A 26,537-nucleotide genomic window follows, 5' to 3' on the forward strand; every position below is an offset into this window, starting at 1 on the left:
AGACTGGTGCTTGCCGGCTGATGAGTGTGGTCCTGGGACGAGAAGGCAGGCCCTGGGCCAGAAGGTGGCTGGTGGGTCTACGCTGTGGTGACAGCAAGATTAGGGGCCTCGGAGAGGGTGGCAGGGCCAGGCTGGACGGGAACTCAGACATCTGTTTGTCTGTTATGTTTTAGCCACGATGAGGTTTTAGGCAGGGGATGGCCTAGATGACCCTGGGTTTATAAGTTCCCCCTGGCCCGTGAGAGGAGGTGATGCCAAGGGGCAGAGCAGAGGCAGAGCTGTGCCCAACAGGTAGCTGAGTGGGCCCTGTTCCACCCTTCCGGAAACACCCAGAGCAGCTTCTAGTCTCTGGGCGCTTCTGGGACAGGGGCTGGCCCGGTATGGGGGGTCTGCCCCGTTCTACCCCCAGCTCCCCCTCAGGGCCAAGGGGCCCTGGGGCTGGCCCACAGGCACTACCTGTTCCCCCACTGGGCCCTGCAGACCCAGCCTGGACGGTGCTGGTACTCAGTGACCCCGACGGACTGAATCCAGTTCTGGGACTCAGGCTCCACCCAGGAAGCAAGACCCCACAGCTCCCCGACACTTGAGTTTTGCAGTTTTATTAAGAAAACGAAAAATTAACCCATACAAAAAGAAAAGAGCTTCCGTTCCAGAAGTTGGCATGGAGTGTGGGAGGGGTGGTCCAGTCCATGGGAACCGAGCCTCGCACTCCACACCCCTGGCCTGCTAGGCGTCCTGCTGCTGGATGAAGGGGTTGGGGATGGCCTCCATGCCGTCCTGCGGGCAGATGAGCACCACCGATGTGCCTCTGCACACCACCAGGCCCAGCTGCCGCGTGTCCTCTGTCAGCTTGTACTGGTCGTCGGGGTCTGGGAGACAGAAGGAGCCCATTATGGACAGAATCATATACCCTAAACACACAGAAGTCCTAACCCTGCACCTGTGGACGGGACCCCATTTGGGAATGAGGGTCTTATGGGAATAGGATGGGTCCTAGTCCTAATCCCATTCAAGGAGGGCCTTAGAATACAGAGAACAGACACACACACAGTGGGAAGGCAGACGCCGTGTGAAGACACAGCTGCAGGCCCACCGGGATCGCCGCAGCTACTGGAAGCTCAAGGAGCCCTGGTGGCACAATGGTTAATTACTTGGTTGCTAACCCAGAGGCTGGCGGTTCAAGCCTACCCAGTGGCTCCAGGGGAGAGAGACCTGGCAATCTGCTCCTGTAGAGATTAGAGCCGAGAAAACCCTCTGGGGCAGTTCTACTCTGTCACCTGGGGTGGCTGAGTTGGAACCGACTTGACGGCACCTAACCTAACTAGAAGTTGAAAGAGGCAAAGAAGGGCCTTCCCAAGCAGTATAGAGAGAGAGACAGACACTGGCCCTGCCAACGTCCTGAATTTGACCTCTGTCCTCCAGAAGCATGAGACGATAAATTCCTAGTCTTGGGTTGTGTTTTCTGTTACGGAAGCCCCAGGACACTAAGAAGGGATGTGAGGCGGTCGTGCTGGTGGCCAAGGTCTGGGAAGGCTGGGTCGCCACAAAACAAGCTCCCCAGCCCCCATCCCACAGGGGCTGGGACTGACCCCTGACCTCAGGGGGGATGTGCCCAGGCGTGCCACGTGCTGCTCCCAAAGGCCACCCAGAGGCTGGAGCGACCCAGGTGGGAAGGCTCTCCCTCTGGTATGTCCCATGGACTGTTAGAGCTGGGAGGAACATTATGGAAATAGCCTGCTCAGCTGCCCCTGTTCTGCAATGAGGACACATACCCCAGAGGAGGCGGGCAGTACCAGGTCACAGCTGATGAGAGGTCCCGAGCCAGCAGGGGCCCCTGGGTCCAGTCCCCAGATGGGCAGCTGAAATAACCACAAGTAGGGCTCCTGGTTTCTGGAAAGTCCCAGAAGCCCCTGTAGTTACCGGCTTCACCCCTGGTCAAGCAAGGCTGTCGACGGCGGTTGAGGGGGGTTCCCAGGGTGGCAGAAGGTTCCAGGAGAGCTGTTATGAAGCTCTGGGCAATAAAAAGTCCTCCCTGTTGTTCTCACATGGTGCTGAAAGGGGCTTGTCATGGATTGAGTTGTGTCCCCAGAATATGTGTTAGGATCCTAACTCCTGTCCTGTGGGTGTGGCCCCATTGGGAACAGTTTTCTATGTTGTGGCTGTGTGCTGTTGAGTTGATTCTGACTCAGCAACCCCATGTGACAGAACTGCCCCATGAAGTTCCCCAGGCTGTTGTCGTCTTTACATGAGCAGGTTGCCAGCCTGTCTCCCACAGACCTGCTGGGTGGGTTTAAACTGCCAACCTTTTTTTTTTCTTCATTTTAACGGTTTTTCTTTCTTTCTTTTTTTTTTTTTTTAATTATACTTTAGACGAAACTTTACAGAACACACTAGTTTCTCATTGAACAATGAGTACACGTATTGTTGTGTGACATTGGTTGCCAACCCCATAACATGTCAACACTCTCCCCTTCTTGATCTTGGGTTCCCCATTATCCCTTTTCCTGTCCCCTCCTGCCTTCTCATCCTTGCCCCTGGGCTGGTTGTGCCCCTTTAGTCTCATTCTGTTTTATAGGCCTGTCCAATCTTTGGCTAAAGGGTGAACCTCAGGAGTGACTTCAGTACTGAGCTGAAAAGGTGTCTGGGGGCCATACTCCTGGGCTTTCTCCAGTCTCTGTCAGGCCAGCAAGTCTGGTCTTTTTTGTGTATGTGAGTTAGAATTTTGTTCTATATTTTTCTCCAGCTCTGTCTGGGACCCTCTGTTGTGATCCCTGTCAGAGCAGTCGCTGGTGGTAGCCGGGTACCATCTAGTTATGCTGGACTCAGACTGGTGGAGGCTGTGCTAGTTGTGGTCCATCAAACTGCCAACCTTTTTGATTAGCTGTTTGCTCAGCCACTGCACCAGCAGGGCTCCTTTTCTGTTATGTTAACGAGGGCCTATCCAATGCAGGGTGTGTCTTAAACCCAACCAGTTTTAAGACACACAGGGAGCAGATTAAGCACAGAAAGAAGCAAACAGGTGAAGATCCTGGAGATCACCAAGGCATAGGAAGCTACACACAGCCTTTCCTAGTGCTGGCGCCCTGAGTACAGACTCCTAGCCCCTTGAAGCATGAGGCAGTAAATTTCTGCTTGTTGAAGCCACCTGCTTTTGGTGTTTCTGGCCAGCAGCACTGGGAGACTCAGACTGGGCCAGCAGCTCAGGTTCTGAAGTCAGAAATCCAATTTGAGATCTGGTTCTGCCACTATCAAACCAGGGCCCCCTCTCCACACTGAAGCGTTGTTCTGGGGGTAGATGGGTGTTGAGTCCCTCAGCAGTGGGGGCGGGGACCCCACTGTGTGCTGTATGAAAGCACCCAGTAGCGGACCTCCCACATCTGAGGGACACTGCGCGCTGTATACATCTGACCCCTTTACAAGCGGGCACCCATCACCCCACGTGGCTGCCCTTCCATGGGCAAGGAAAGTTGCCTGCCCAGGAAGGCTGAGCTGGCAACCTGGTCAGCTTGAGACCTGGTGTGGAAGAAAGAAAACGAGGGGCCACCAGGATGCTCCAGAGGGAGTGGGCGGCTCAGCCTGAAGCAGGCTCCCCACTGAGAGGACTTCTCTGCCCTGCCAGGTCGCACCTCTGTGGTGACATTATGCTGTTAAACTTTCCAGGAGAATCAGTCTTGTCTCAGCCACACTGCTGGTCTCCCGAAGGGCAAGACCCTCCTGGTGCCTTAGCAGTCCTCAGCCCAGGCCCGGTGGTCCCTGCTAGGCCCCAAAGTCCCCCTCCCAGCTCTCTATATCTCCCGCATGCTTCCTTCCCTCGTCATCCTTCTAACCATGCCTGGCACATTTTAAGTACCTAATAGGCACACCTGAAGCCCTGGTGGCGCAGTGCTTAAGAGCTCGGCTGCTATCCAAAAGGCCGGCAATTTGAATCCAGCAGCCACTCCTTGCAAACACTATAGGGCAGTTCTACTCTGTACCACAGGGTTGCTATGAGTCAGAAACGACTCGACAACAATGGGTAATAGGCACCTAAAGACCACCGCATGTGGTAACAAAACATTTCTTTTAACCTAGGACCGTGAGCTTCACAGGCTTTGCAGGAACACCAGGGCCAGTGGGGGATGGAACACCCTGTAGCTACCCAGTCGACGTGGCTTGGTACCCGTAACTTAGGCATAGGTTCCACGGGTTTAAAACGAAAAGGACAAGGCCTGAACTCACCTCTCATATATTCGATGGTGCCATCAAGCACGAGGTTGAGGAGGGGGTCAAACCCTTTCAGGATTCCACTGGCTTGTAGAAACCACCAGAAGGAAAGGAGAAACGAGAAGGCGTGAGATCAATATCCGTTCTTTGGATGAGTATCCTCGGTGCCCCAGGGCCAGGCAGGTTCACACCCCCACAAAGGACCACCTTTCAGGGGAAGAGGAAGCTGGGGACTAGGGGGAATGGGGAGGAGCCCTGAAAGGAGAACAGGGATAGCCAGCTCCAAGCAGAACGAGACAAGCCAACGAGCAACGGCGGAAACCATTCAGCAGGACAGGGACCATTTGGTGTGCAAAAATAAGATACTCCCTGTCTGGCCCTTGATGGAGAAGTCTGCCCGCCCCTGGAGTGGACGGCCACCTGACTGCCCAGGTTTGGGCTTTGACTCTGTGGCTTCCCACTGTGTGACCTCCTCAGGCTCCACCTCTGCAAAACCATTGCCACCGAGTCAATTCTGACTCCCAGCAACCACGTGGGACACAGTAGAGCTGCCCCACAGAATTTTCTAGGCTGTAATCTTTACGGGAGTACATTCCCAGGTCTTTCTCCCACAGAGCGGCTGGTGGGTTCAAACTGCTAACCTTTTGGTTAGCAGCCAAGTGCTTACCCACTGCACCAGCAGGGGTCCTTCCTCCTCTGCAAAACGGGGCTCATAATGACAGCCACCTCACAGGGTTCAGATGAGCATCAAAGGCAATATTGCCAGCCAAGCACTTGGTGGGGGCTGGGGATGCAGTGACCCTGCTCTGCCCATGGGCACCGAGCAGAACCTGGCCGAATCCTGCCCTCAGAGAACATACCATTTCACCACTAGATCCCCGCAGGGCAGAGTTAAGTGCCACGTTAGCAAACATAAAGATGCAGGTGGCGACATGTACTTGTTGTTAGCCGCCCTCGGTCGCCCATACTACCCCACACAGGAACAAAACACTGCCCGTCCTGTGCTGTCTCCACAATCAGCTGTGGATCAGACGTTTGGATCCACAGGGTTCTCACTGGCTGATTTTCAGAAGTCAATTTCCAGGCATTTCTTTCTAATCTGTCTTAGTCTGGGAGCTCTGCTGAAACCTGTTCGTCCATCACAGCAACACACGAGCCTCCACAGGTCGGTGGTGGCTACACATGAGGTGCACTGGCTGGGAAATGAACCTGAGTCGCCCACATGGAAGGCAAGAATTCTATCACCGAGCCACTGGTGTCTTCCCCACAGGTGCTACTAGGAGCTTAAAACAAAGGGGACTGACCTGAGGTGGAGGGTCAGGGAAGGCTTCCCAGAACAAATGCCTTTGAGCTGGGAGCAGGTTAGCCTGGCAGTTCACCTGGTGAGAGTATTCCAGGCAGGAAGCAAACGTGTGCCTTTCCAGCCCTGTGGCTACAGGTGCTGCTCAGACATACAGATTTAGATTTTATCCTGGCACAATGGGGAGCCAAGGGAGGGTTTAAGCAGGGAGCAGAGATTCAAGTTCTGTTTTTCACAGATTTCTCTGCCCACTGAGTGGTGATTGACTGCCGGACTGGGGTTCTTCACCAGGAGCGATTCTACCCGAGAGGACACTTGCAATGTCTGGAGACATTTGTAGCTGTCATCATTGGCGGGGGGGAAGGGGGAGGGTTCTACCGGCATCGAGTGGGTGATCGGGGTGCTGCTCAACTCTCTATAGTGCACAGGACTGCCCCACCCCAGAGAACGATCCGGCCCTCCAGGCAGCAGTGCCCAAGCTGAGGAACTCTGGTGTAGAGGGAGCAGGAACGGAAGCCCCTGGGAGGGAGCTGGAGGGACAGGACCGCACAGGAGGCAAACTCGTGAATCCCAATCCCGGCTGCGTCACTGTGACTTTGGGTTAAGTCTGTTCGCCGCTTCGTGCCTCAGTCTCCCCATCTGCAAAATGGGCACAACGGCATCTACCTCCCAGCGCTGTTAGGAGGACTGTATGAGTTAGTTCGCGTGCAGCCCTTAAAGCAGTGTCTAAGCGGAGAAAACGCTGCCTAAAAATTAAGTTGTTATCGTAGCTCTTGTTAATTATTTTAAATAGCTATAAGAAAGTGCTGGCGGCAGCGGCTGCCTCACCTTCGCGGCCTCCTTGAAACTTCACCCGGATCGTCTTATCGATGTACTTGGATAAGTCCAAGATGCTCTCCTTCTTCTTCTTTTCTTTGTCCTGCGAGGAAAGCAGAGCGCGTGAGGCGGAGAGAACGCCCCGCCAGCCCCACGCCGCCCGCCCGGTCCCGCCGTGCGCCCACCGCCATCTTGCCGCGCCGCGCCGCTCTGCGCAGGCGCCGCCGGCGCGCCCTTTGACGTCACCCACGCGCGTACAGGAGCCGCGCAGCCCCGCGCCTGCGCGCAGCGGCGCCCGGGGCGTTGCTGGGAAACATCAGCCGACGGCTGCGGGGACCGGCCGACATGGCGGTGGCGGCGGCGGCGGCGGCGCTGGCGCGGCTCTGGGCGGCCTTGTTTCTCCTCGCGGCCCAGGTGAGGGCTGCGTCGTCCCGGGAGCCCCGTACGCTGCGGCTCCCCTTTCCCCGCGCCCCTGGGGACCCTCTCGGGATCCAGCCCGGCCCGGCTGGGGGCAGCTTCGGGGACCCCGCGCCCCCCGTACTCCGGCCCCGCGGGTCCGGGGCCCGGAGTGACCTTGGGGGCTCGTCCCCAGCTCCTCTCCCTCCTCGCCGCGGAAACCCCCCCTAGCTGCAGTATCGCCCAGTTCCGGCCTGGGCTAAAGTTGTGGACCCCCGTCGTCTCCCCCCCGAGTCCTGCTTGTCCGTCTCGGGGTCTTCCCCAACCGCCGCCCAGGACGCCGCTCTCTGGCTCTGCGGCCTTGGCCCAGTGACTGAGCCTCTCCGAGCCTCAGTTTCCTCTTATGCGAAATGAGCGCGATGCTAGCACACGCCCCGGGGGAGCGGGGAAGGCCCTGGAGGGGGTCAGCGCGGGATCCCCGTGCCTGGCAGCGTCGCGACACGGCTCAGAGCCCAGCCCCGGACTGGGGGGAACCCTGCGCCCCATCTTTTACTCTGTGACCTTGGGCAAGGGAGTTCCTCGCTTTGAGCACCAATTACCTGTCTGCACAAGGGGGGGCAAGAGCAGTGTGGACCAGCAGAGGGCTGAATATGTTACTTATTTGTCATTACATGTTAAGGATCTCAGTTTCTTGTGGGGCACCGATAACAAGGTAGCTGATGCTTGCTGTCTGTCATACCCAGAAAACCAACCATAAGTGCACCTTTTTTCCAAACCTCCCGTCTGTCCTGGCTTACGCAGCAGCTCTGGGAATGGTGCGCGATCAGCGAGACCTCGCTGCTGCTCGTTAACGTTGAGGACTCCTGCCTGACAGCTCTAACTCCTCACACGTCTCAGGAGCCTGTCCACCACCACCTCTGCTGGGGCTCCCCTCCCCTCTCCCTGTGGTCACTCACGTCCCTCCCCCCGCATCCCTCCAGTCCACTCTTCACACAGCAGGGGCCATCTTTTCCAGAAGCGTGTCAGACCTTGTTGCTTCCAGATGAGAGCCTTTGCGTGGCTTTTCATCTTTAGAAAGGTCTTTGTGATGTGACTGCTCACAGAGCCACTTCCTCCCTCCCTTCCTGACTCAGACAGGATGCAGATTTTATCGGTGACACTTTGCTCTCTGATCTTTTCTATTACCCTGGAACTGGCTTTCTCCACTCCTGGCCTGGTTAACCCCTAGTCATCCTTCCCGTCTCTGCTTGCCTGTTCCTCCCTCCCAGAAGCTGTCTAGGATACCCTCTCCACAGCCCCCCCTTACTGCCCACATTGTAGCACTGAACACGTGGTACCTGCCTGGTTATTCATCTTCCTCGCTCACCAGCCTGTGACACTTTGAGGGCAGGGACATTGAGCTCTCGAGATGTTTTGCGTGAGATTCAGAAAAGAAGAGATGGATAAAGAATCATGGGAGTGCCACAGAGGGCATGACTGGTGAATTTGCCTGGGAAAGCTCTTAAGGAGCAGTGACACCTGAGAAGGGTTTTGAAGGATGAATAGGAGTTTGTTGGGTTGGGAAGGGAGAGGAAAGGTATTGTAGGCAGTGGGAGTAGCATGACCAAAGCCAGGAGGTACAAGAGCTGATGATTATTTGAGGACTGTAGTCTGTGCATAAGATGGTCTGGTGCTTGGAGAGGGAGCTTACATCCAGAGAAAGGCCCTTCCCATGGGTCTGAAGGAGGCGGCAGGGAGGGGCCAGTTGGGGGTGTGGCTTCAGGCAGACGGTCAGATTGGGCAGAGTCCACAGGGCCCACAGTGCTGGGGAGTTGGCTTTATCCTGAGCAAGGTGAGCCACAGAGAATCTCTGAGCAACTCAAAGAGAGCAGTGGGCCCTGCTCTCCCTGGACCCTGGTTAAGGCCCCTTGTGGGCACAGTCCTGGTGCTGTGGGGCGTCTTCTCAGTCGTGTAGTGGAAATGGGTATATTTGACTCCTGGCTCCCAGGAGTAAGATTAACTCTCCCGCTGGGTGGAGGCTGCTCAGTGACAGTCCTGAATTCACAGGCCACTGTCTTGTGACCCTGGACAAGAAAAGTGACCTCCCCAATACCACTCCCCACTCCCATTTACTATGAAAGGTATATGAAGTGGAATATGAAGGCTATCCTGTCGCCTCAACCTGCGCCTCCTCCACCTTAATGTGTTTTTTCCCATGATTCTTGGGTCCTGATGATTTCACCGTCTCCAAGATTTCACTAAGTGTTCTTGGAAGGAACAGTCCTTGGCTCATGCAAAGGGTGAACATGCTCAGCCGCTCACTGAGAGGCTGGAGGTTCAAGTCCACAAAGAGGCACCTTGGAAGAAAGGCCTGGTGACCTACTTCCGAAAACTCAGCCACTGAAAACTCTGTGGGGCACAGTTCAGCCACCAGGAGCAGGGTCGACTCCCTGGGCACTGGTTTACTGGTTTTCTTGAAGGAAGACTGCTCCATAACCTGGCTCCTTGGTGTGTTTTAAACCCCTTGGATGTCGGCCACTTCCACAGAGATTCTGGAGTTTCCTATATCTGCTTGGTAACTGTCAGAAGGCAGACCCCCATCCTTGTTCCTGTCCTAGGTATCTCTGGTTCCCCAGGCACAAATGGAGCAGCCTAGAGTTCAGGGTGTTTGTAGAATGTGTGTCACTGAAGAACTGCCAGCTCCCGTAACTCAGCAGGCGAGAGGGTGGCGCCTTCTCGGTGTTTGATAAAAGCTCGCAGCCCTTTTTTTAAGGGAAAGCCAGTTTGCTTTGCAGATTTTGTGAGGGCAATCCGTGAAGCCTACTTCTGCACCCTTAAACGAGCTCTGTAAAAGGAAGTTTCTGTCAGTTCCCATATTACACGAATGGGCCCTTTCACCCACAGCCTAGATCCCGTGGAGCAGGCTTCAGTTAAGGTTCTGTGGGAACCTTCTGGTCTGCTGGCTGTGCCGTCTGTTGCCACTACTCAGCCCATTATAGTGAGAAAGCCACAGACCACAGGTACATGAGGGGCACAGCTGTGTGTCGGTACAACTTTATTTACACAAGGAGAAGGTGGGCTGGTTTGGCCTGTGGGCTGTAGACTTCGGACCCCTGCTGTGGAACGTGAGTCCTCTCAGAGCAGCCCAGGCAGAGCCTCACTGGATGCCGGGGGCTCTGACTGACCGCTGGGGCTGTGGGAAGGGTGCACTGCTGACTGAGGGGTGTCTGCGGGGGAGTTGGGGACGGGGACCCCTTATCCTGCCTTGGGGCCCAAGAGAACCTTGGTCACGTCAGCCCTTGCCTCAGCCCTTGGTGAAGCGCCTCCCGTGGCGTCAGCCCTCCCCAGTGGTGGGGCTCATCTCCCCCTTGTCCAGGCTACCCTTTGTCACCAGGGCAGGGACCAGGGGACCCCGAGGAGCAGGGCGCTCATCCCTGCCCTGTGAGAAGGGCAGGGGTCACAGGAGCACAGAGAGCAGTGCACCACAGGGACTCCAGGGCCGAAAACTTGGGGACAGCCCCAAGGGTTATGGTGTGACACGGTGACCAGCTCATGACTGCCCTCCTGAGGCCCATTGTTCCCCTGGCAGGCCCAGGGGGTCTTCCCAGACCCAGAGGTGGGACTGCCTTGGGCCCCTTGTCCTGGGCCACATATAGTGGAGCAGCCAGGACCTGGGTCTGAGACCGCAGCCACTGTCCTTGTCACGCGCTGGGGCAGGGACTTTGGGCCTTTTGGCTGAGCTGGCGCGCGGGTGTCGGGAAGGCGGGAGAGCCTTGTGGGCACTTGACTCTAGTACTAGTTGGGTCCTGTGTGCCCAGAGCACAGGGCAGTGATGTGACCAGACACCTGCTGTTACCCTGTAAAGTGAGGAGGCGCTGGCCAGAGGGTGCCACCTGGGCCCGAGCCAGCTGCCCCACAGGTGTGTGGTGCCGGTGGCCCCAAGCCTTCCAGGCGCCAAAAGGCCTCTGGGATCCTGACCAGCCCTGTGGTCACACAGCACCCTGCAGGGGCCTGGCATGCCATCCCGCCTCCTGGGAAAGCCGCCAGCCTTCCTGGGTCCAGTGACCCCAGAGGGCCCCAGGAGGCAGTTGGTCCCATTTCACAGATGTGGAGATTGGGAACCAGCAAGGCAGCTGTGGAGACAGACAGGTGTCCAGGTTCCTGGGAGGCTCACTTCCCTGTCACCTTCCCTCTCTGTGGCTGTCCCCACCCTGAACCCAATGGGGCATGGAGGTCACCCTTCATTGAGCACTGCGGACCCTCCTGCAAGGGCTGTCCAGCTCCCCTGCCGTGTGTCCTGACACGGCTGTCCGCCCCGCAGGTGGCCTGTGAGTATGGGATGGTGCACGTGGTCTCCGAGTCGGGCAGCCCCCGAGGCCGGGACTACTGCGTCCTCTACAACCCACAGTGGGCGCACCTGCCGCACGACCTCAGCAAGGCTGTGAGTGTCTATGGGGGTGCAGGGGTCTGTCCTGCGGGAACCGCAGGCAGGGCCCCAGGGAGCCCCTCACCTCTCTGGGTCTGGTGTCCTCGGCTATTGATGCCCCCCACCCAGAGGCTCCAGTGAGGTCCAGTCCTTGGGGGTAGAGGTCAGGATGTGGGGACAAGGTACCCAGTCCACCGGGATGTCTGAGCAGGAGCTGCGGGGTGCAGGGCTGCAGACCGCAGGCCCTGAGGGGTGACTACAGCCCATTACCTCACCTAGAGCAGCCCTGAGGGACCCAGATGAAGACACTGTGAGGGCCTGGGTGTGGGTGGGTCACATCTTCACCAGGAAGACAGCTACCTCCCTACCTGCACCCCTGCCCTCTGCCTGCTCTCCTGCCCTGTGCCAGCTCCCTTTCCCACAGCCCATATCCCTGCCCTCTGCCCGCCCCCCTGCCCTCTGCCCGCATTCCTGCCCTCTGCCCGCTACCCTGCCCTCTGCCCTCATCCCTGCCCTCTGCTTGCTTCCTGCCCTCTGCTCGCTTCCTGCCCTCTGCTCGCACCCCTGCCCTCTGCCTGTTCCCCTGTCTGGGGCCGGCCTTGCCTCCACACCCAGCCGTTGTCGGGGCAGAACCAGCCCAGGATGGACCCCAGGTGTCTTGCACAGCGCGTGACCACCGCCTCCCCCCGCCTCCAGCCTCTGCTGCAGCTGCAGGACTGGTCGGCCTCGGTGCTCTGCTCGGCCACCGACCTCCCCACTGGGGGCTTCAGCAACCAGATCCCACTGGTGGCGCGGGGCAACTGCACCTTCTACGAGAAAGTGCGGCTGGCCCAGGGCAGCGGGGCGCGTGGACTTCTCATTGTCAGCCGGGAGAAGCTGGTACGTATGATCCCTAGCAGGCAGGTGCTGGGGGCTTTCCTGGGCTGTAGTGGGCACAGAGTTATGTCCTGCCCTGCTCAGGGCCAGACCCTGTTGTGGGCGCTGGGGCCTTGTCCCCAGGGATGGACACTGGACGGGAGGCCAGGGTGGGTGAGGCAGGCTGGCATGCAGCTCTGTCCTGGAGCTGGGAGGTGGTCAGAGGGGTCAGGGTCTGACAGGCAGGCAGCTGGTGGGGGCAGGGGCAGCCAGCGTGCCAGGTTCTGGCCTCTTTCTGTGTCCAGAGGGGAGCAGACCAGGAGACCCCAGGGCAGCTGGGGTACAGGAGAGCAGAGCAGGGGACCCCCAGGGTGTCTGGGGTACAGGAGGGCAGAACAAGAGGCCCTGGGGTGGCTGGGGTACAGGAGGGCAGAGCAGGGGGCCCCGGGGCAGCTAGGGTAGAGGAGGGCAGAGCAGGGGGGCCTTAGGGTGGCTGGGGTACATGAGGAGAGGCAGTGGCCAGGGTGGGCAGGTGCTCACAGCTGATAGTGCTGGGCCTGGTGGGCCCAGTATAGGGAGGCAAGGGGAGAAAGACGAGTGTCGGGGTCCCATTGTGGCTCTGCTGTAGCCCTGCTGTGCTTTAAGGCCAGGGGTCAGACATGGCCCCACGGAGCCTGGCTCTGAGCACAGACCAGCCATTATCTACCCTACCATCTGCAGGGTGCATTCTGAAGCAGACCTGGGCCCAGGCCAGGAGCATTGGTAGGCAGGAGGGGCAGGAGCCCAGGCCAGGGAGGGCCTGGAGCCCCCGACCTCCTGGAGAGTGCTCCAGAAACTGGCCGATAGGAAGGGTCCATTTCTGGCACACACACTCATGAGCATGGAGTGTGTTACACCTGAGCTCCAGTTCTCGTCAGAGCTCTCCTGGAGCAGTTGCTAATAGTCTGACAGAGGGCCCGTGTGGGACCCCTGGCCTCAGAGGGAGCCAGCTCCACCACGGGCTGCCTGGCCCCGCAAGTCAGGAGCACCACCCCACCATGGCCTCCCTCCCGCTCTCGGCCCCCAGGTGCCCCCTGGAGGCAACAAGACACAGTACGAGGAGATCGGCATCCCCGTGGCCCTGCTCAGCCACCGTGACACACTGGACATCTTCAAGGTGGCCTGCCACCGCCCTCCTCCTGCTCCAGGGCCCCCAGCTCTCCTGCACATGCACACACAGGCATGCACACACATGTGTGCATGTACACCTGTGCACACACACGCACACACGTGCCCTCACGCACGTCCGGGATCAGGGTTTGTGTTTACGTAAATGGGAAGGGCCCTTTGTCCTTCCTTGGCCACAGAAACATGTACCGTCAGAGCCAGTTTCCTCCGTATCAGGAGTGAGGGGTGAGCGGGTCCCTCAGGACGGGGTCTCCCAGCCCCACGAAGACACGTGGCCTCAGCTTTGCATGACGGGCAGAGGGACAGACTTGGCATCGGGGGTTGTTGGGGGCCCCCGGAGGAGGGTGGCCCGGCGCTGAGCTCCAGCATGTTCCCCGAGGCAGAGTTTCGGTCGAGCAGTGAAGGCAGCGCTGTATGCGCCCACCGAGCCCGTGCTGGACTACAACATGGTCATCATCTTCATCATGGCCGTCGGCACCGTCGCCATCGGGGGCTACTGGGCCGGGAGCCGTGACGTGAAGAAGTGAGCGCCCTGCGCAGGCGAGCCGTGTGTGCGCGCGGCACGTGTGTGAGAGCATGTATGTGCGCACGTGGTATACCTGGGTGTCGTGCATACATGCACCCCTCATGCGTGTTGTGTGTGTGCGCACATAGTATACATCGGTGTCGTGGGTGTATGAACGTCACGTGCATGCATGTGTGTGTGTGCATGGGTGTGTGTTACACGTGTGTGTACATGTGTACGTGGGTGTCGTGTGTGTGCACATGTGCGTGTTGTGTGTGCGCACATAGTATACGTCGGTGTCGTGGGTGTATGCACGTCACGTGCATGTGTGTTTGTGTGTGGCTGTTACACGTGTGTGCATGTGTACGAACATAGTACACATGGGTGTCGTATGCGCATCGTGTACATGCAATATGTGCATGGCTGTGTGTTGCGTGTGTACACGTGCATGCATGAGTGTACATGTGCATGCACTCGGTCACGTGTACATGTATATACATGTACACGGTATACATGTGTATCATGCATGCACACACGTATATGTGTCCTGTATGTGCATGTTCTCTTTTCATGGCAAGGCGCCATTCTCTAAGGCATGGGAAATGGAAACTGGAATAACAGGGTGCCGGGAAAAGGGGCACCCTGGATCCCACTCCCAAGTCACCTAGAGAACCTGCTGGATCGCGGCCTCTGTGAACACACCTGGGGGCTCGTCCACAGGCCCTGTACCTGAGGGACCACCTCTGAGGTGGGGTGCTCTGCTGCAATCAGGGCTGCTGGCCGTTCTCCGTCATCACGGGGGGCCACCCTGACTGCCGTCTCCCACAGGAGGTACATGAAGCATAAGCGGGATGACGGGCCCGAGAAGCAGGAGGACGAGGCAGTGGATGTGACGCCCGTCATGATCTGTGTGTTTGTGGTCATGTGCTGCTCCATGCTGGTTCTGCTCTACTACTTCTATGACCACCTCGGTGCGCCCCCCCTCCCCTGACTCCTGGGACCCGCCCTCACTGTGGGAGGCTGCCCTGCTGATTCTATGACCACCTCAGTGTGCCCCCCTGGTACCCACCCTCGCTGTGGGGTGCTGTCCTACTGTTTGTATGACCACCTCGGTGCCCCCTCCCCCCCGAACCCTGGGACCGCCCTCAGTTGGGGGGGCTGCTCTGCTGTTTCTCAGTGCTCCTCCCCACCCCGCCTCACACCAGTATTGGCCTTCATGCAATGTTCTTGCCCCACCGTTGTGAAGACGGAGGCCCTGAGAGCTCCGGGGTTTCTTTTCCAGTGGCTGGCTACAGGCTGTGAATGGAGGCCTTGTCCCAGTGTGGTTGCCACAACAAGGGCCCATTCAGGTCCCGAGCTGCTCGGCCTTTAATCAGTGCTGCGGTCACTGAGCCATAGCGGGGGCCTGGCGGGCTCGGCACTGCCCCCACCTGTACCCTGCACTCATGCCTCTCTGCCCACTGCAGTCTATGCTGTCATCGGGATCTTCTGTCTGGCCTCCTCCACGGGTCTCTACAGCTGCCTGGCGCCCCTGGTGCGCAGGCTGCCTTTCGGCAGGTGCAGGTGAGCCTGGGGCACTTCCCACCCCTTTCACCCCCTAGGAAGGGACCCCACTTCTTGGGCCCAGCCTGCTGAGCCCAGTGAGGGGCAGGGCGGGTGGACAGGTAGGCTCCGTGGGGGTTCAGATGGTGGTGTCAGGATCAGGCAGCAGGGACAGATTTGAACAGGGAGCTGAGGGACCCCTCTGGCTTGGGGTGGCCCCTCTGCCTCACCACCCACCTGCCTGCAGGGTCCCCGACAACAGCCTGCCCTACTTCCACAAGCGCCCGCAGGTCCGCATGCTGCTGCTGGCGCTGGCCTGTGTTGCGGTCAGCGTGGTGTGGGGCATCTTCCGCAACGAGGACCAGTGAGTCGGGAGGGGCGGGACAGGGAGGGAGCAGGGTGGGGAGCGGAGGTGGAGCGCTGTCCTCATATGCCCCTACCAGGTCTCTGAGGCTATGGGAGCAGCCCAGCCCAGGTCAGCGCCTGGCTTATTAACAAACACCCCAACACAGCCGCAGTGCAGCCTCCAGCGCTGGCCCTGGCCCTGGCCCCAGCGGTCGCGGCGCCTGTTTCATCAGGTCTGGACGGAGCTGGGGCTGTCCAGTGCCATGAATGTGATTGGAATCTGCATAGAGACGCCAGCTGCCTCTTGCTGGGTACTGGTGCTGCAGCCTCCAGGACGGACACGGGTGGTGGGGGACGCTGTCCAGGGCTGAGAGCCAGCTGCCTCCTGCTGGGCACTGGTGCCGCAGCCCCCAGGACAGACATGGGGGGGCACTGTCTGGGGCTTAGAGCCTACTGCCTCCTGGACAGACATATGGTGGGGGTGTCATCCAGGGCCGAGGGTCCAATGTCCCCCATCCCCCATTGCCCAGGTGGCCCCCTGAGAATTCAGCAGTACTGGGTGCCCCCAGCCCCTCCTGCTGTGCCCGGCTGGTAGCTTACCATGTCTACAGTCTGTCCCAGCAGCCAGCTGGGGAGGCCCCGACATATCTGCTGTGTCCGCTCTGCATCCCAAAGCCTCAGACCCAGGCTCACTGGGGCCTTCCACAGACCCTGCCCCTGCGGGCTTGGAGCATGCGTGACCCTGGGCGGTGCTTGCGCCAGTGTTCCATGTGGCTTAAGGGGTATTGTCACAAAGGAACTGGCGCTCAACAGATGTGGTGCTTCTGCTCTTTCCCCACCCCCGCCCTGGCTCCTGAAGGGGGATGGTGGTCAGCAGTGTCCCCACTGACCAGCAAACATTCCTGTGCTGCCTCTGAGCCGAGCTTCACGGGGTCATCTCTCACTCCTCGGCCTCTCTGGGGCCAGGTGGGCAGGATCACAACCTGTGATGGTCAGGGCAGGGGCCAAGGCCCCCGGAAGTGGGGTCAGGCCCGGGGCCTGCATGGGATCAAGCTGCCCCAGAGCCTGTGCCTGTCGCTGACACCGCCCTGTCCCCCAGGTGGGCCTGGGTCCTGCAGGACGCCCTGGGGATTGCCTTCTGCCTCTACATGCTGAAAACCATCCGCCTGCCCACGTTCAAGGTGAGGGCTGCAGGGGTGCAGGGGGGCTGATGGGGCAGCTGGGAGCTGAGCATGTGGTGGTGACTGCCCGGTGTCCTCGCCTGAGGGACACACGCTCAAAGCCCAGACAGGGCCTGCAGGCGGGTCTCCTGAGGAGGAGCAGGGTCAGGCTACACAGAGTGGGGCTGAGAGGAGGAGCAGCCCCTGGGGCCATGAGCCAGGCTCCTGCTCCCAGGGACGACAGGTGTGACCCTCAGGGCCCCTCCCACTCTGAGCTCAGAAACTCCCACAAACCTAAAGGGCAGTTGCCCCTCCCTGGTCACTGGCGTCTCCTGCGTCACTCAGAACCATCAGTCAGAACCCCTAAGTCCGGCTCTTGCTCCCGCCGGGAAGTGCAAGCCCAGCTTTCTTTCCGAGCTCCTGTGGGGCCGAGCGAGTTTGGCTCATTTTCTAGTAAAAGCTTCGTCCAAACGAGAAAGTGCTGAGCCTTTCCGGGAAGGAGAAGAAAAAGCAAGGAATGGGGGCGCGGGTCCTGAGGTGGTTTCCCAGCACTGGGGCGGGGGTGGGACAGGGCTGCAGGGACGCCTATGGGCCCCCATGCCGAATCTCAGAGTTTCAAGACGGCACCTTCAGAGCCTTAGACCGGGTGTGGAGCCCTGGGCACCCCGAGTCCGCCCCGGCCCCTGACGGGCGTCTGGTCCCCAGGCCTGCACGCTGCTCTTGCTGGTGTTGTTCATCTACGACGTCTTCTTCGTCTTCATCACGCCCTTCCTGACCAAGGTGGGGCCCTCCGCCCTGCCCACCTGCCCGCCCCCACCCACCCCCACCACAGCAGCCCGCCCACCTGCCTGCCCCCGCCCACCCCCACCACGTGGCAGCCCGCCCCCCACCACGATGGCCCGGTCTCCACCACAGCAGCCAGCCCACCTGCCCACCCCTGATGCCAGTCTTTCTTTCTAGAGTGGAAACAGCATCATGGTGGAAGTGGCTACTGGCCCCTCAGACTCTGCTACCCACGAGAAGGTGGGTCTCTGCACCCTGGCCTGTGGCCAGAGTTGGGGGGTGTGCGGACACCCCTGCCTGAGGCTGGCAGAGAGAAAGCAGAGCGTGCTGGGAGGGTTTGCATCTGCTAGAGGACTTGGGGGCTCTAAGTCGGGTTCCCTGCCCCCGCAGCTGCCTATGGTCCTGAAGGTGCCTAGACTGAATACCTCCCCGCTGGCCCTGTGTGACCGACCCTTCTCCCTCCTGGGCTTCGGGGACATCTTGGTGCCAGGTACCAGCTTATGCTCCTGACAGACCCACAGGGCTCCAGGCCATTTTTCCTCCTTTGGCTGAAGCGTGTCTTTGGGAGTGACCGGTCAGAGGGCTCGGGAGGCAGGGGCAGGCTAGGCCGCCAAGGCTCCTGCTGATGGGTGGCGAGCCTGGCACCCGGGGGAGGGGCGCCTTGCTGTCTCACGGGGTCTTATCACCCAGGGCTTGGGGATGGCCTCCCAGTTGGAGCCAGCCTTTGCTGGTCTCAGTTGCAGCTCCATGCATGAGCCTGCCAGGAGCTCGGTGCTGGGTGGGCAGTGGGGTCAGTCCTGTCCCGTCCACTGTGTCCCTGTGCCCTGGACTCAGGGCAGCAGGCACACAGCGGCCCCAGTGGGTGGCCTCTCAGCGGGCAGTGCCCACTCTTGCCCTTTCTCCCCAGGGCTGCTGGTGGCCTACTGCCACAGGTTTGACATCCAGGTGCAGTCTTCTCGCATCTACTTCGTGGCCTGCACCATCGGTACGTGCCTGGGGCAAGTGCCCTGCACCCCACAGGCCCCCACCTGGCTCTGGGCCTGCACGGCCTCGGGGTCCTTTTTCTCCCCTCTCCCTTAGTTGTTTCCTTTTTTTTCTTTTCCTTCTCCTTTCATTTGTTTGTCACCAAGGTCATATACACGAGTGGTCCATTTCTGTTGAGCATGGGTGTGCCTGTTTTGAAACACTTTGAAACAGTGTGGTCAGACCCCACCTTGGTCAGCTCTTCAGGAAGAGAACTATGTGTGCACGTTCGTGTGTTCTCGTATGTGTACACACTCATGCACACATGCAGGTGTGCACATATGCATACTTGCACACACGCGTGCACAAAGATGCACACCTCTGCCTTCATCTTCAGAAGGACCAGGCTGGCAGGAGTCCACACCTCGCCCGTTCCTGCCCCTTGGTGGGGTGGATGCAGAGACCACAGGCCCTGGCCTCCCTGACCCCCCTGTGAAGGGGAGACCCCTCAAGTGCCCACTTGCAGCATCAGGCAGAGGGGCTGACCTTGCCGTGTGTTTCTGGGTCATTACGGTCCGCCCCTTGATGCCCCCAGCCCCATACGGCTGCAGGCCTGCCTTCAGTTTCCCCTCGTTCCTCCTGACCTTCCTAAGCTTTGCCTCCTTCAGAACACAGCTGCTGCTGCTGTGTGTGCCGGCGAGTCAGCTCCGACTCCCAGCAACCTTGGGGGACGGTAGAGCTGCCCCACAGGCTTTGCTGGGCCGTGGTCTTTACGAGAGCAGATGGCCAGGTCTTTCTCCCACAGAGCTGGTGATGGGCTTGAACCCTCAGCCTTCAGGTCAGCAGCCGTAACTATCGTGCTCCCAGAGTTCCTTGAGAATTCAGCTACAGAGACTCTTCTCTGTGCTGAACCATAGTTTGTGAAATTGTTTCTGTGATTTCTGTAACTGAAACCGTTTAAACTCCTTTATAGGTAGCAAGCGTTTTTGTTCTCGTGTGTCCTGCTTCTGTTGGCTTGTTTATTTCGGGTGTACAGGTAGTGTAAAACGCGTAAGGACTGTGTCATAGGGCCTGGAAACCTGGGGGTTAGTACCAGAAAAATAGAGCTGAAGGTGGGGCCTGCAAACAGGGGCTCTTTTTCCTCGGTGGAAGCTTTCCAGTAAAATAGTGGTTTTTTTCCCCGTCGTAACTTCTTATTTTAAAATCATTTCAAGCTTACAGATTGAAGAATAGCACAAAAACTCCCGTGTGTCCTGTTCTGTGATTTCCCAGCTGTTAGCCACTTTCATCATGTTTGCTTTGTTGCGTTTTTCTATCTAGACAGGTAGGAGGCCCTGGGTGGTGCAGACAAGTTAAGCACTCAACTGCCAGCTGAAAGGTTGGTGGTTTGAACCCACACAGAGGCGCCTAGGAAGAAAGGCCGGCGATCTGCTTCCAAAAGATTAGCCCTTGAAAACCCTGCAGAGCGGTTGTCCTGACGTCCGTGGGGCTGCCGGGAGTCAGGGTCGGCTTGGCGCCAACTCCGGCAGCGTGGGGTAGACAGACAGACAGACAGACTTACGTGTACTGAAGCGTCTGAGGGGACGTTGACGACTTCGGGCCCCTTCGCCCCAAGTGCTTCTGTGGATCTTTTCCCAGAACAAGGATGGTTTCTTACGTAACCACGGTTCACTTCTCAAAGATTTGGCTTTTTAAAAACGACGTAATATGTTAATTTAAACATTTTTTTCTGTGAAGGTTTATAAAATCGGACATCTGGACGCCCTTGTAGCTCTTTCTCTAGCTGCTTCTCTGATTCCGGGTCTTTCCTGTGGTTACCGGCCTTTGGCCTCTTCTCCAGATTCTGACCCGAAAGCCTCTCCGCCTCGTTCCCCCTCTCCCATAGTGGCACGGCCAACAAGCTCGTCTCTGATCTCGTCCTGGGAGATGCCAGAAGTTTCCTTGTCTCGTTGGAGGCACCTTCTGTGCGTCTCCAGCCTCCTACCCCCCCAGAAGTGGGGTGGGTGCGCCGCCTGTCGGGCCCAGGCGAGCCTTGGGCCCTAGGTGACGTGCCACCCTCTGTTCTGCTGTTCCCAGCCTATGGCATCGGCCTCCTGGTGACGTTCGTGGCACTGGCCCTGATGCAGCGCGGCCAGCCCGCCCTGCTCTACCTGGTGCCCTGCACGCTGGTGACGAGCTGCGGCGTGGCGCTCTGGCGCCGGGAACTGGGCACCTTCTGGACCGGCAGCGGTTTTGTGGTGAATACCAGTTTGCTATGACTGTCTGCGACAAATAGTAGCTTAATAAGCCCTAACTAGAATTAAAGTTGAGTACCCCCGCCCTGCGTGTGACTAAGCCCCACGCTGGCGTGTCCTGTGGCCGCGCTTTGGGTGTCGTGTCCTCCCCATCTGGCTGCTTGAGGCGGTCCGGGCGGGGCTGCGCTGGGGCTGTGGAGCCGGCCTGGCCCCTTGCTCACCTCTGTCCGGGTGCTGATCTCCCCTGTGATTGCGGGTCCCTGAGCACAGTAACACCCACATGCCTGGGTCTCCAGCTTCCAGCAGCTTCCACCACGCAGAGCAGTGCTAAACTCAGGGGTAGGCCAGGCGGCCCCCCTGCCGAACGTCAGCCCTCGGTGCCCCATCTGGCTAACAGGTGGAGTCAGGAGTGGGTGAGGGGAGCCCGAGCCCGCCTCCTGGCCTAGGAAGGCAGCTTGTGGGTTGGTGTTCCCACAGAGGTTGAGAATTAAACACACCCATGTGTCTTGGCGTGTACGGGAGCACAGGCTTAGTGGCGAGGTGCTTCTGTGATTCACTCTGGAGGCCAGAGGACGTGGGGACGGTCAGCTCCATCCCCAGCAGTGGCTCTTAAGGACCTGGCTGACCTGCCATGGCCCAGCAGTGGGAGGCCGTTCTCTGCCCACTGGTGACTCAGGGAGGTGGGGAGGGACTCTATCGGCACCAGTTATGTTCTGAGAACACGTGACTCCTGTGTACATCGTCCACATACGTGAAGGACCCCTGGGTGAGGTGCCCGTCACGTGCGGTGTCACTGTGCTCAGCTTTGTGGACGTGGCAATGCTAGTCCGTCCATCCCAGTGTGGGAAATGCTTGAATGGATGCGGAAGCTTGAGGCCTAACCTGGATGGACCCCTTCCCTGACCCTCTAGAAAGTCCTCCAGCTTTTGTGCATGTCTTCCTCAAAGGATTTCTGTTCTGGCGGGTGTTTTCCAAAAAGTTCAGGAGAAGCCAGGGAGCTGGGGTGGGGGAACGAGTGAGGCTGCAGCCCCAGGACCGTGTTTGCCCCACATCCTGTCCAGGGGCCAGCACAAGTCAGGAAGAGCCAGGCATTTTGACAAAGGGGACTTTCACAGCCCTAATGCTCCCGACCACGACCACTGGGCCTCAGGTTTCCTCACACCGCCAGCTGCGCTCCTTGGGCTGGACGTGGTGCTGGGGTCAGCGGCCAGGGCATCGAGCTGACGTTGGAGGGGATGGGGCCTCCTCTGCTTGACCCACCAGGACTGGGCCCTTTGAGGATATCGTGCACTGAAACCCCCACCCTGTCCCCACGAGTGTCTGGCCCAGGTGTCCCAGCCCCTCTGTGTCCCCTCAGCCCTTCTGTGTCCCCCTCAGCCCTTCTGTGTCCCCCCTCAGCCCCTCTGTGTCCCCCCTCAGCCCCTCTGTGTCCCCCTTAGCCCCTCTGTGTCCCCCCAGCCCTTCTGCACCCCCTTGGCCGTTCTGCACCCCCCCAGCCCCTCTGTGTCCCCTCCAGCTCCTCTGCTCCACCCCCAGCCCCTCCGTGTCCACCTCAGCCCCTCTGTGTCCCCCCCAGCCCTTCTGCGTCTCCCCCAGCCCCCCTGTGTCCCCTCCAGCTCCTCTGCATCCCCCCCGGCACTTCTGTGTCCTCCCAGCCCCTCTCTCTCTCCCCACAGCCCCTTTGTGTCTCCCCACAGCCCTTCTCTGTCCCCCCTAGCCCTTCTGGGTCCCCTCAACCCCCTCTGGGCGCCCCCCCAGCCCCTTTGTCTCACCCCTGTCCTCTCTCTTGCAGAAAGACCTACCTCAGCCTCCTTGGGACACAGCACCCACTGATGGTCCGCAGCTTCTGAAAGACCCCAGCACGCCCCCATCCCAGCAGCCACCCAGCGAGGACGCCGTCAACCCCACTGTCCCTGAAGAGCAGCCCCCTGGACCACCCGCACCCCAGGAGCTGGGAGCTGCTGCCAGCCCACCCACCCAGGAGTCCGCCAGCCCCGCAGGCACCCCAGAACATATGGACCAGGACCAGAGCCAGCCCGAAGCCCAGCTCAGCACCTTAGACTAGGAGCGCAGGATCCAGCTCTCAGTCCCGCCCGCTCTTGGTTCCGCCCACAGCTGGCACCCGTGACCGCGGACACGTGTGGGCCATCCTCACCTGGAGACATGGTGCTCTCGCCTGGCCGACGCTGCATTGTCAGGTCCTCGCAGGCCTTGCGCCCGTTCCCCTCGCACCCACTGCGTCCCAAACCCCGACACGCTGCTCCGAGCCGGGGGCACAGTAGGAGCCCATCCGGCAGCTCCGGAGCCTCCCGCGCTTGGCTTCCTCCGACAGCCCAGGCCGGCAGAGCGTCTGCAGCAGAACAGCCCCGGTTGGTCGGTCGGTCCATGTGCCCAGCCCCTTGGGCAGCTGTTGCATATCTATACCTGGTGCTTAACACGCTTCCTCTCCCCTTCAGGGCTCCTGTTCTTACCGCAGGATGCTCTGCCCCTGGGCGGGGATGGGGGGCACTGCCCCCCCTGTCGCAGGCGCATCCTGAAGTCCCGCTGGTGCAGGTGTCAAGATCTGTGACTCCTGGGGCCTCGGCCACAGGGCCTGCCCGAGTGGGTGTGGGGCGGGTGTGGGCTCTGCAGGGGGCGCGGGCAGCCGGTTCCCTGTAGGCCCAGAGCGCCCAGCCCTAGGCTTGCACCACCGAACGCCCGGTGCTCTGGGGTCCCCGCAGGGCTGCCTGTAGGGTGCACCTGGAGGTGGTGGAGGTGGGTGCCCCGGCCAGCTGACCACCCTCGGGGTCCGCTCAGGGAGGGGGGCTGCGGGCAGCCGGGCTGCTTCGGGGACACAGTGCTGGCCCCATTCTGCTTTTCTGCATCGAGGGATGCGGGGCATTTTGTCACCTCTGAGTCACAGGCATTCAGACCGTGTTGCCCCCACATCCTGCCCCCACCTGTAGCAGGGGTGCACACGTTCTTCCCCTTCTACGGCTGCGGCCCCCCTGGAATGCAAGAGGCAGTTCTGGAGTGCATTGTTTTCTACCTCACCGGCGGGGCCCTCGTCCCACGACAAATGTGGTGTGCACACAGACTCCCCTCCTCACGCACCCCCGCACGCTGCAGACCCCTCCTGGAGGGAGCCACTTCCTGAAGCAGCGCTCCCCCACAGCCAATGGACAGAACCCGCACCCGGCTCCTCCCCGCCCCGCCCCGGCCACACAAGTCCAGAGAGGTTCCCGCTGACCTAAAGCAAAGGTGGCGTTCTGGCCACAGGTGACCTTTGTCTGCCCTTCCCACCGACTGTCCCAGACAGGAGGCTCGGGGTCACACCGTAGCCCCGACAAATACCAGCGCCAGAGACTGCAAACAACCTTGTCAGCCACGGCTCTCCAGGGGGAAATGCTGATTTCTTCTCGAAAAAGAAAACAGAAAAGAAAAAAAGTCTCCTTCAACCTGTTTGTGTTTCCCCCAAAGTACTGCTGACCTGGGCAAGATCGCCAGCCCTCTTCCTGCCGCGGGGTCCCCGGGCTCGAAGGGGACAGGACCCAGTTGGAACCACGTCTGCTGACGGACCGCACCTTAACTTAAGCCATTTTGTACACAGGGGTGAGGGGAGTGGGGGTTCGGTTTTGTCTTGGAAATTTGACATCAAGGAACTCAAAAGCAGATGGCTGTTCCTTCCTCAAAGTTTCAGTTTATTTTTTTGCCTTGCTTTTGTTTGAATCTTAAAATTAAACATAGCTTTTGATATTTACAGTCAGTCTCGACTTTTTTTTAAGATGCTCGAAAGCAAAGTGCTCAGCCCGGGGCGGACAGGGCCACCCCAGCCAGCCCAAGGCTTCAGGCCAGATTTGCAGCCGAGGCTCTGGCTGATGGGAAATGGGCTTCGGTTTGATGTCCTGATGAATGGGATTTCAGAGCTGGAAGGAACCTTAGGAGTAACTTAGTTTGTTTCCTGCGGTTTAGATACTGTTAGCTTATTCCTGAGAGTCCTGGGTGGTACCAACAGTTAAACGCTTGACTGCTAACCAGTAGGTTGGAGGTTCGGGTCCACCCAGAGGCACCTTGGAAGACCTGGCAATCTGCTTCTGAAAACCCTATGGAGCACAGTTCTACTCTGACACACATGGGGTCGCCAGGAGTCAGGGTCTAATTGATAGCAACTTTTACTTTTGTGGTTACTCATTCATCCATCAACCCACCCTCCCACTCACCCATTCACTATCCATCCACGCATCCTACCCACCCATCGTCCCACCCACCCATCCATCTGTCCATACGCCCACCCACTCATCCATCCACCCACCCATCCATCTACCACCCACCCACCCACACACCCATCCATCTAGCAACTGTTCATTGCTCTACCGTCCATGCATTCAACCAGTCTTTATTGAGTACCGACTGTGTGCCTGGCCCTCTACAAGCATGTGTCTTAGACTCGCATTGTGCCCTAAGGGCTCACTTGGTGAGGAAGAACAGGTCTGTAGGTGTGTGTGCCCTGGGGCCATTGTGACAAAGTGCCACACACTGGGTGACTTAAAATCACAGGAATTTATGGTCTGACCGTTCTTGAGGTCTGAGTCTGAAATCAAGATGTCAGCAGGCTGTACTCCCTCCAAGGGCTCCAGGTGCTCCTTGGCTTGTAGTCGCTCACTCCAGTCTCTGTGTCTGTCATCACATGGCCATCTTCCCCATGACCCTCTGTGTCTCTTTTATAAGGACACCCCTCGTGTTGGATCAGGACCCACATTACTCCAATATGACCACATGTTAGCTGATGACATCTTTAAAGGCCCTATTTCCAAGTGGGGTCACTGTCTTAGTCATTTGGTGCTGTTGTAACAGAAATACCACAAGTGGATGGCTTTAACAAAGAGAAATTTATTTCCTCATAGTCTAGTAGGTTACAAGTCCAAATTCAGGGCATCAGCTGCAGGGGAAGGCTTTCTCTCTCTGTCGGCTCTAGAGGAAGGTCCGTGTCCTCAATCTTTCCATGATCAAGGAGCTTCTCAGGCGCAGGAACCCCAGGTCCAAAGGACACGCTCTGCTCCCGGTGCTGCTGTCTTGGTGGTATGAGGTCCCCACTCTCTGCTTGCTTCCCTTTCCTTTTATTTCTTGAGAGGGAAAAGGTGGTGCAGGCCACACCCCAGGAAAAGTCCCTTTACCTCGGATCAGGGATATGACCTGAGTGAGGGTGGTATTACAATCCCACCCTAATCACAAAATGGAGGACAACCACATAATACTGGGAATCATGGCCTAACCAAATTGATACACACATTTTGGGGGGGGACATAATTCAATCCCTGACAGTCACATTCCCAAGTGCCGGGGATCAGGACTGGAGCAGATCTTTCTGGCAGCGGGGAAGTATGGTCCGGGGAGGCAATGGGTCAGCTCAGGGCCATTCTGGACTTTTGGGCTCCAGAACTGTGAGAGAAAAAATCTCTGTTGTTTTCAGCCTCCCTCACCCCCTATGCGTGGGCTCCTGTGCTGTGGTGCCCCAGGACACTCAGGGTGAGAGCTACCTGTGCAGAGATCAGAGAGTACCTGGTGGAGGCCCTGCCCAGTGCTGAGCACACAGCATAGAGTCAGTCTGCAGGCTCTGACCAACAGCCAGCCCAGCAGGGCTGCTCTACCTCCAACACTAGCCATGGCTCCCCAAGATCTGCAGCCCTTTCCCAGAAGCAAGTCACCACAAAGATAGTTGCCACCAATGGTGGTATTCAGGAAAATGGGCCAGGGTCTCTGAAGGCAATTCGAAAAGATACTCCAAGAGTATCCTGTGCAAAGACAATGGTTCTAATGGAGTGGGCTGTCTCCCAGTGACACACAAGGGGACACAGCCTGTGATGGAAGCAAGAGGTTGGGGGCT

At 58.8% G+C, this 26,537-nt stretch overlaps 2 protein-coding genes across 9 annotated transcripts; one reads left to right on the forward strand and one right to left on the reverse strand.

Moving 5' to 3' along the window:
- Positions 1–583: 583 nt before the first annotated feature.
- Positions 584–6,551, reverse strand: LSM7 (LSM7 homolog, U6 small nuclear RNA and mRNA degradation associated). Its single transcript, XM_010601431.3, has 4 exons — positions 6,505–6,551; positions 6,332–6,422; positions 4,219–4,290; positions 584–869 (listed from the first exon to the last, which is right to left on the reverse strand). Exons 1-4 carry the CDS (start codon positions 6,508–6,510, stop codon positions 727–729), a joined length of 312 nt encoding a protein of 103 aa, XP_010599733.1. The 5' UTR covers positions 6,511–6,551; the 3' UTR covers positions 584–726.
- A 100-nt stretch (positions 6,552–6,651) lies between these two features.
- Positions 6,652–24,419, forward strand: SPPL2B (signal peptide peptidase like 2B). 8 transcript variants are annotated; one of them, XM_064280204.1, is made up of 15 exons: positions 6,652–6,733; positions 11,016–11,135; positions 11,736–11,999; positions 13,042–13,131; positions 13,526–13,665; positions 14,476–14,618; positions 15,114–15,210; positions 15,437–15,553; positions 16,634–16,715; positions 17,400–17,474; positions 17,655–17,717; positions 17,868–17,967; positions 18,385–18,462; positions 20,517–20,677; positions 22,467–24,419. In XM_064280204.1, the coding sequence occupies exons 1-15, from the start codon at positions 6,665–6,667 to the stop codon at positions 22,737–22,739; spliced, it is 1,872 nt and encodes a 623-aa protein (XP_064136274.1). In that variant the 5' UTR covers positions 6,652–6,664; the 3' UTR covers positions 22,740–24,419. The 8 variants fall into 8 exon arrangements, with proteins under 8 accessions (XP_064136274.1, XP_064136275.1, XP_064136278.1 ...); XM_064280205.1 differs by having other exon boundaries at positions 11,817–11,999; XM_064280208.1 differs by having other exon boundaries at positions 11,817–11,999; positions 20,517–20,744; positions 22,467–22,580.
- The last annotated feature ends 2,118 nt before the right edge of the window (positions 24,420–26,537 follow it).

The sequence above is a fragment of the Loxodonta africana genome, chromosome 3, assembly GCF_030014295.1.
Source record: "Loxodonta africana isolate mLoxAfr1 chromosome 3, mLoxAfr1.hap2, whole genome shotgun sequence".
In the NCBI taxonomy this organism is placed as follows: domain Eukaryota; kingdom Metazoa; phylum Chordata; class Mammalia; order Proboscidea; family Elephantidae; genus Loxodonta; species Loxodonta africana.

Bases quoted from the DNA above. Each gene is read 5' to 3' on its own strand.
- LSM7 (XM_010601431.3), bottom strand. The intron at 4,291-6,331 runs GTGAGGCAGCCG...GGTTTCTACAAG, and splicing joins GTTTCAAGGAGGCCGCGAAG to CCAGTGGAATCCTGAAAGGG. The intron at 870-4,218 runs GTGAGTTCAGGC...TCTGTCTCCCAG, and splicing joins CACCATCGAATATATGAGAG to ACCCCGACGACCAGTACAAG.
- SPPL2B (XM_064280201.1), top strand. From the start codon at position 10,800: ATGTGGAGATTGGGAACCAGCAAGGCAGCTGTGGAGACAGACAGGTGT. The intron at 12,000-13,041 runs GTACGTATGATC...CTCGGCCCCCAG, and splicing joins TTGTCAGCCGGGAGAAGCTG to GTGCCCCCTGGAGGCAACAA. The intron at 13,666-14,475 runs GTGAGCGCCCTG...CGTCTCCCACAG, and splicing joins GGGAGCCGTGACGTGAAGAA to GAGGTACATGAAGCATAAGC.